This window comes from Engraulis encrasicolus, chromosome 7, assembly GCF_034702125.1.
Source record: "Engraulis encrasicolus isolate BLACKSEA-1 chromosome 7, IST_EnEncr_1.0, whole genome shotgun sequence".
Taxonomy (NCBI): domain Eukaryota; kingdom Metazoa; phylum Chordata; class Actinopteri; order Clupeiformes; family Engraulidae; genus Engraulis; species Engraulis encrasicolus.
In genome coordinates this window covers 51,093,205-51,102,163 of record NC_085863.1, presented here as the reverse complement: position 1 = coordinate 51,102,163, position 8,959 = coordinate 51,093,205, and the positions used below count along the sequence as shown (strand labels likewise).

At 41.3% G+C, this 8,959-nt stretch overlaps 1 protein-coding gene across 1 annotated transcript; it reads right to left on the bottom strand.

Annotated features, from left to right (window-relative positions):
- Window positions 1-3: 3 nt before the first annotated feature.
- uprt (uracil phosphoribosyltransferase (FUR1) homolog (S. cerevisiae)) lies at window positions 4-7,210 on the bottom strand. Its single transcript, XM_063203889.1, has 7 exons — window positions 6,792-7,210; window positions 6,444-6,486; window positions 6,162-6,231; window positions 5,407-5,469; window positions 4,259-4,420; window positions 3,129-3,227; window positions 4-623 (listed from the first exon to the last, which is right to left on the bottom strand). Exons 1-7 carry the CDS (start codon window positions 7,064-7,066, stop codon window positions 517-519), a joined length of 819 nt encoding a protein of 272 aa, XP_063059959.1. The 5' UTR covers window positions 7,067-7,210; the 3' UTR covers window positions 4-516.
- Window positions 7,211-8,959: the final 1,749 nt, after the last annotated feature.

Below are 8,959 nucleotides of genomic sequence, written 5' to 3'. Positions count from 1 at the left end.
ATCATTTTATTTTATATCTTTTTTTTAAACTTGACCTACGAGAAAGCAGATAGGACGTATGTACTGCAGTAGTAGCCCATGCAACAAATTTGCTGATGTAGCCCACAAGTTTGGAATGTGGCATTTGCACTTTGCTTCCCTGTGCCATGGAATTGCAGCGCATACATCTTTTTAGATATTTGCTGTCTTGTGACGTTATCGACTACACTTGTGCAAGGACTAGATACTACTTGTAGATGTGATTAAGGCTGCAAATCTCAAAGAGGCTAAACGTAAAGCAAACATACCGTATACACATTCGTTAGACAACGTTTCACGTTGACCTGTCCAAAAGCAATGACGCACCGCAACAATAGAAGACTGTGTGTGTGTTTGTGTGTGTGTGTGTGTGTGTGTGTGTGTGTGTGTGTGTGTGTGTGTGTGTGTGTGTGTGTGTGTGTGTGTGTGTGTGTGTGTGTGTGTGTGTGTGTGTGTGTGTGTGTGTGTGTGTAACATATTGATCCACAGTGTTGTTGTTCAGTCAGTTCCAAAGTATCTCTGTCCAAAGTGAGTTGGCGCCACGGGGTGGACTTCCGTAGTCAGTATGGTGATGTCAGGAAACTCCTGAATGATTGATTTCGCACCTGTAAACAAACAAAAACATGCTGCTTACCACATGCTCAACCTCCCATCAACACCCATCCAGGCCCAAGACAGATTACAGTTTACACCTACTATTAACTGAACTTAAAGCTACAGTATGTTATTTTTTGTAGTTTATTTCCAGAATTTATGCTGCCCATCCTTTTTCATGAATATTCACCATCATCAATTTCTATGTATTCATTATGGCTGGAACATTACACTTTTCACACATGAAATGGTAGATCCTCTCTGTGTCCGCCACTTTGTAAATCTGGTTCCTTTGGCTGCAAAACTTACTATGGTCAGACCAGTAAATCAGTTTATAGTTCATGAAAAGATCACATTTTTGAATGGGCAGCGCACTGTGCATATTGAAACACATGAATGGTTAACATTTATGAAATGAGCCCATGAGAGTACAAATCAAATGTTTCTGAATGAACTTTCCAATGATGACAGTATTTTGCAAAAAAATATAAAAATGCACCGTTCCAACTGTTCCAAATTATTACACAAAACACAATTGGGGTCGTGTCTGTTTGTAAGCATTGGTTAAGGTTGGCCAAATAGAAGAAGGTTATCCATAACTGCATAACTACACCTTGGTGTTCGTGGGGCTTCAGAGCTACCAGCAGCTTCAAATGTCACCTGTTTCATTTGTTTGCTGCTTTGTAGTGGTATTTTAGCATATGCTCTCTTACTCTGATGTATTTATCTGGCAGAAACTGTGCTTAGTGTGCCTTTATTTGCACAAACCTGTGTGTGCGTGCTGTGTGTAATGTAACTTGACCCAATTACAACTTTTTTGATTGAAATAGCTTTTGATTTCGTTAAGACCTGCTAATGCTTTTAATTTCACCGATGACCATTTTCAGTTACACTGTATGTTCTTGAAACTATATTTTGCATAATAATTTGGAACAGGCCATTTTAAGGTTTTTTTGTTCTTTTAAAAAAAGCTGTTATCATTGGGAGGCTCATTCAAAAAACATTTGGTTCGTAGTCTAATGGTTGATAACTTGAAAAATATGACGTTTATATTGACTATTTAGGAAAACAAGTTAAAAAAAGTCATTTGCCATAATTTGGAACGCTTGTGTACTGAAACGGCACAGTTGGCTTTTCTTCTGGCCTGTGAGGTGCCAAGCCAGCGCCACTGATAGACCACACAGGAAGGAAGTTAGGAGGCTATATTTCCTTTCCAGTAACACTATCCCACAGCGGTCCCTGGATCCGGCTCCCGGGATACATAATCAAAGCATGCGTAGGCAAGGTGTCGCCCCCTCTGCCAGTTCTTATCTTCTTCATCAAGTGTTTGCAGTAATGAATGACCGGCCGACCGCCCTCAACATGTAATTAATTGACAAGACCTATTCGAACGGCTCACAATCTTTAGGTGTCAGTTCAAGACTCATTTGGAAGTGCCAGGGAATAGTTTTTCATTACATTATATTACACTTAGTTGATTTTATCTTAAGTGACTTACTGAGGTGATCATGTGATACAGTACGTATATCCAAGGTCCTGGGCGAGTTTGATTTTGTGTCCTGACTCTCCACTGTCCCTGTTGCCATTTTATTTCACAGGGCAGTTAGGGGAGACTATTCTTTTCACAAGGGAACTCAGCCATGATTGGTTCGGGGTTAGGTTTAGGGATAGGGTTAGGTTTAAAGGGCAATGTAACAATGTCGTTTAACATAACAAGCTAACGTTTTACTAAGCACGCTGCCCTAAACCTGACTCTATTCCTAACCCTGGTAATGAACTGGTAATGGCTTCTATCATAATGAAATCCAACAATCATCTCCTTACTCCACACTGGGATCATGCAGAGGTGAAGTCTTTCATGGTAAACCTACCACAGATGAGTTCCCTCAAGAATAGTCAAGAGCCTTAGCCAACCACCCTGTGAAAAATACAACTGCGGCCCTCCCATGCCTCTCAATCACCTTTCATGTCACTTCCTGGCAGAGATGTCAATTGTAAAAGTAAAAAAAAGAAACAGTTTCCATCCAACACAGATTACTTATTTGAGTAACCAGTAGACCTGTGTACTTCGTCTTACAATCAGCTCTGTGCTGGTTCGATCAAATTTATGCTGGGTTCCTAGTGTTTTTCAGTAACAACACAGTCTATCTGTATCTACATCATTAGGTACAATGTAGTAAATGGTAGCATTGTGCTATTGTTCTACTTAGACCATGAATTTACTTTAACTTTTACTTTGTACACCTCTGCTTCCTGGCTTCTGGCTCATTTCCTGTTTCTCATCAACAAAGACACAAGCTGCATTCATGAAGGAGCACTTTTGCAGCAATAGCTCCAGGTGCTTATCTCTAAAGAACATGCTTCAGCGTTATCGCTTAGACTAGTATTCTAGCGATCAATGGAGTTGAGCAGCTTGCATGCTCTCTTCACAGATTTGCTCAGTTTTGCTTAATTCGGACGGCGGCTATTTCATCATCATCCCATTAGTGAGTGAGTGCCATATGGGCCGCACTCACCGTGTGGTGTGGAGAAGAGGCTGAGGAGGATGATGTGCTTGGCCAGGAGCCTGTGCTCTCGGAGAACTCGCACCGCCTCTATTACTGTGTTTCCTGTGCCTGAAAACACACACACATACACACACACATTATTCTTTGAATGGCAATGACCAAGTCGGAACGCATTACTGAAGGCTCTGTGTAATATCGTAGTAGTGAAGTACTATGATATTTCAGTCTTTTCAATGACTTACACCGCGTTCCACATTATAATGCAAATTACATTTTTCACAGATTTTCAATGTAAATCACAGTCATCATATCATCATACATTATGCATGCAAATAGAGACACATTACATCACAGTAACAAATTTCACTAATGCACTGGCTATTAGGGGTGTAAATAATAATCGATATGTATCGATCAGGGCTTGGCATTAACTTTTTCACTCACCGGCCACTGTGGCTAGTGTTTTTACCAATTCACTAGCCATTCACCTATTCTACTAGCCACAATTTTGATTTTAGTTTTTTGTATCATGATGATACTGTACATCTAACTTCAGAAGATGGGTTGCTAATGCAAGAGGATGAGTGCATAGCTTTCTAGATATAAATCAAACAAATACCAACAGAGTAACTGAGCATTTTCTTTAAATTAAATAGAAACAGCAATTTACCAGCATTTGGCCGGTTGGCAGGTGCCAGTGTCAAGCCCTGGTATCGATGCATCAATCCTACGATCGATTATCGAATCAAATCATACTGTATCTTGGGGCATCCTTGAAAATAATCGAATCGCTGCCTTAAACCATTAAAACATGGCATAATAAATGTGTTGTTACCAGAATGGCAATGACTGAGTCGTAGTGCATTACTACAGGCCCTGTGTTATGTCATAGTAGAGTAGTACTATGGTAATTAACCTTTCAATGACTATTACAGTGTGCCTCAGATGGTACGCCGTGCATTAAGAGGCTACGAAATTGATATTGAATTGTCATGAAAGCTGTGATTTACACCCCTACTGGCAATTACACAGTCAAATAAACACTCTGGGCATGCAGATAAACAGGCTAGTTAAGTCTAATGTATGCAGAGGTGGGGTGGGGGCTGGTTAGAGGGAGGGGCATGCTGTACAGTACGTACTGAGGATGGGGTACATGAGGAGGACCTTGCGGCGGCTGATGTCCGGGGGGAACTTGGCGTAGTACACTTTGGCCTTCTGCGTCTCCTCGTCGCTCTGGATGAGGATCTTGCCGATGCGGATGGAGCGACAGCAGTCCCTCAGGCCCTGCTCCATAGCCTCCCCTGTTGGAGACACGCAGGAAATACACTTCCTCAAGATGGCTCTTCACTGATACTGTGTCTCAGATGGTGCATTTGTGCACTTCAGGCACTATGTTTTAGTGGGTAATCAATATGCCATACGCACTCAAACATGAACGCTGAAGTGCACAAGTGCACCCTTTGAGATACAGCATGAGATTTTCTAATATACAACAACGTGAGACATGGGAGGTACTGCAGAAATCAGACATTGAAATGCATAGGGAGTCAGGACATTCTGTTAATATTGTAAGCACTAGAGAACTCTACATGCGTGATCATGGCAAGATGACAGCTATCTGCTCATATCCTGCCTATTCCACTAGCAACCATCTTTCTGTGGGGACAAGAAGGAAATACACAGATTCAGCTTTTAGATCATTCGTTCTTAACTTTTTTTTCTTAAAGCACCACTTCTCTGTGTCTGAGACAAGTCACGCCCTCCCAGTCAATCCTATCCTGTATATGCGCACTAAAAATTACAATGCCTCTTGCATTGACATTGACATTAATCAATACCTCCATGACTTTACATGGGGAACAAAAATGTGTTTTCATTTGGATTAAATTGTTGTTGTGGTTACCCTTTTGTATGTGTTGTTGGGACTCTGTTGGCCTCATAACATTCACAAATGTACTTTTGATCATGACCCAGCCATGGGTTCGTCAGCTGGGCACTAGTCATTTCCCGATCCTCCCTCGTGTCTCTCTCCCACTCTCTCCCACTCTCTGCTGTCCTGTCTGAATAAAGTTGGACCCCCCGAAAAAAAAAAACCTTTGGGTCACAACCTCAATGCAGACAAAATTCTACAGCACCCCCTAGGGCGGGCCCAGACCCCAGTTTAAGATCCAATGGTCTAATCCTTAAACAGAGACGATTATTACTTAATTACTTAAGACACAGACCCTGTTGTTAAGTTTGTTATTATCGGAATGATGAGACAAATCTCTCCGACACGTCTCCTTACCGCTTCTCATGATACTGACTCCACAGTTTCCCTTCTCAAACTTGACGCCTTCATACTTGTGCCCTGAGAAGCAACAGATGAAGAGATGAACAGATGCATTTACTTTGAAAGTTTGTGCACAATATAGACCATTGTGGCAAAAGAATAAGTGAAGTTGTCAATAGACTGCCAATAGACCCCAGAGTGGTCATGGTTATAAGGGTGCTAGTCATGGTATTGTAACAGTGTTATTATTTGACAAGGACAAATAAAATACTCTTTCCCCCCATGGGCCTCAAAAGTAGTAGCCTGATCTTATGAGACCCTCGCACAGATGGCAAGGGCATGCTACAAAACTAGTAGTAGTACTGTAGAAAGAGACCAAGCACCGGTAGTAGTTGAATTAAATGTAGTGGTGTCGTTATATAACATATATATAATTATTTGAAAGGGCCAAATACTATGTTATACCCTGAGGCTCAAAAGTAGTAGTAGTAGTAGTAGTAGTAATGGTAGTAGTAGTGTAGCAGAACAAGTACTACTTGCATTGTTGGATTAGTGGTAGTAGTTTTGTTATAACTGTATTGTCACACGTCAAAGGATCATATATTATAGACCTACTACTCTTTTGCCTTTGGGAGTTCAAAGTATGACGATATGCTTAGTATGAATGGTAGGCCTACCAGTGTAACCAGTTTTGTGGAAGCATAACGGCAGATAGCCTTGTGGCTATTGCTATCCAAATGCACAATCCTGTCAGTGGCCTCGGTGCTCACCTGTTGGAGTGGTGACTGTGCATTCACTGTAGGGGAGCTGATTGAGGCCCTCTTCAACCACTAATCTTATCTGTGGGGAGCGGTAGTTCAACCAGAAAAAAATGTATTATTCATTCATTCATCCATCCATCCATCCATCCATCCCCATAGATATCTCACATATAATGTACACCAGCTCACATTATTACATACAGTTTAGGTTGTATTAATACGTTTATGAGATCACAGTGTGTGTGGTAGGCCTATCTCTTGAAGGGGGTGTTTACTGTGGTCTTCACTTACCAGTCTATCCGCACAGAATACAAAATCACCTCTACTGGTCGACCTGTGCGCAATAGACAACTGTCAGATATCACATGCTTGTCATGAACAACTGTCATCCTCAACAATATGTATTGTATGTATTTTAAACACGATGATAAAGGCTCAACAACACTTGTGACCCAGATGCACACGCTTATCAACGGTTTTATCAACAGTGTCTATCTGATCATCCCTAAACAAGGTCGCCTCTATCCAATGCATTACGCACAAGGGTCATCCACTTTGGTGTCTTATTTAACATAACGCCGAAGACACGTAGAAGGAAATGGGTTACGTGATGGTGGTGTAGACAAAGTAGGGACCTACTTGTCTCTTATGATGGTCTGTAGTTCTCGGATTTGGTCATTCAGTGGAAGGAGTTTCAACTGCGGTCCGATCATATACTGAGAGTCGGCACTTAGGAGCGTCACTGTGTTATTGGGGCTTTCGCTGTCTCCGTCAGTTAACGGTGCCGATTGTGCCTGAAAGCTGTTATTATTGAAACGGACCTGCTTAGCCGCGTGCTCCTGACTGTCACCTACATTATTGTTCATCTGCTGATTATGGCAAGGCATTTTGCTCTCGATTAAATACGTTTCCATAGAATATAAGCAAGACAGCCTCACTAAATCCACTACTACCAATACTAACTATTCTTCAACATTCGATATAGATAGGTATATTTCCCTTTGTCATCCCTGAAAACAGTGTTGCGAGGTTGTGTCACTAGTAATCCTTTTCATGACGCTGAAAGGAACCAGGAACAACCCCGGTGGTACACAGGACGTTGAGTCACACTCCAGCATTGCGTCTGATTGGATGTGTGAATGGTCCATCTGAGAAGCTGAGCTGAGGAGGATTGGCGAGCAGGGCTCTGGCAGAAAGTTTGCACCTTCGCCGACTAGTGGACATGCAGAATAGTTGCATGCATCCCGCTAACAGGTGTATGCAGAGAGAGAGAGAGAGAGAGAGAGAGAGAGAGAGAGAGAGACAGAGAGAGAGAGAGAGAGAGAGATGAGCAGTAACATTGGGGTGGGGATGGGATCTTACTACGTAATGGACATCTTATCATCTCTATGATGTATTTTTGGCTTATTCAGGACAAGTAATGCATGTGTGTAATTAATCATATGACAACGACTGAATTTGTTATTTATGGTATAATTTACCATATATATTTTGGTATAAACATGTCTTTATTTTTTTTATTTTGGAATTTAAAAGCCATTTTCATTGCACTACAGGCCATTGAATAAAGCTTTTTTGAAGAGCACCAGTGCAGAATTAAGATAGACAAACGTCACAGGCCTGCATCTTTTACATGCTCCTCCACTTAGCCTATAGTTTGAACCTGTTATAACCAATTGGCGTGATCATTAAGCTATTAAGCTATTATGGTTAAGACAAACTGGGCTTCTTCTCATTGACTAAATTAGACCCCGGGATGACCCAAGCACTAAGAATATTGTTTTAGAAGGTTTTTTTGTGTGCATAATGTGGCTTCTTCATAGTCTTCCTCGATGGTTTTATTGTCATTGTGATATGTACAGATTAATTACAATGACATCTTTAGATGAGAGCATTTAAAACATTGAGCATAACATATATATCCTAAATGGAACATCTCTGGGCTGTTCCAAACTTTTGCACTTGTATAGTAACACAGTACTTCTAAATTGCAGCGAATTTCATCATTAATTCTGTGCAATTACATCTATTTTATTGCTCTGTGTTTTGTTCCCTCTCTCACATCAGTAAATGTTCTTTATTAATTGGGCTTCATATTGTGCCTGCAGATTCTGGACTTTTTCTGTAGCCTAATTAAAGTTTGAATAGATTCTGGTATAAAGGGCTGGCTGTCTTTTTGAATTGGACTCCCTCCAGCTGAGATTCTTTGCCAAAGCAAAGGAACCGACATCTAGCCATTTCCAACCATCCGTAGCTATGCTCAGGGGAGCCGATGGGGGAGAGACAAAGGGGTCACACTTGTCCTGGGCCCAGAGAAAGAGAGGCTCCAGAATTGAGTCCTCATTTTATTTTATTGTATGTATTGGGTGGGGCAGCGACTTTCAGACAACTTTGTCCTGGGCCCGGCCAAAGATGTCAGTTGCCATGGCTATGGTACATTACCCCGCTACAGAACCTCATTGTGTAGGCTACAAAACAGATTAATCTTTTTTTCTGAAAGAGAGTGAACTTTGTGCAGTTTGCTAAAACATATCCCCTTAATGCATGCCATACCTCCTGTGGCACACTGTAATAGACATTGAAAGTTAACTACTATAGTACTACACTACTACCTGGTATGAACATCTTCACACACACTGTGAACACACATTGTTCCACCACTGGAATGTTGTAATAATCACTGAAAAAAACACAACTACCATAGCACTACTACACCAGGCACAGGGCCTTTAGTAATACATTACGACTTGGTCATTGCCATTCTGGTAACAGTTAATCTATAATGCCGTGTCTTAAGGGGTTAAAGA

Coding starts and splice junctions, on each gene's coding strand:
- uprt (XM_063203889.1), bottom strand. CDS start 7,066: ATGGAAACGTATTTAATCGAGAGCAAAATGCCTTGCCATAATCAGCAG. Junction 5,470..6,161: donor CACAGTCACCACTCCAACAG/GTGAGCACCGAG, acceptor GTTGCTTCTCAG/GGCACAAGTATGAAGGCGTC. Junction 3,228..4,258: donor CCTCATGTACCCCATCCTCA/GTACGTACTGTA, acceptor GTGTGTTTTCAG/GCACAGGAAACACAGTAATA.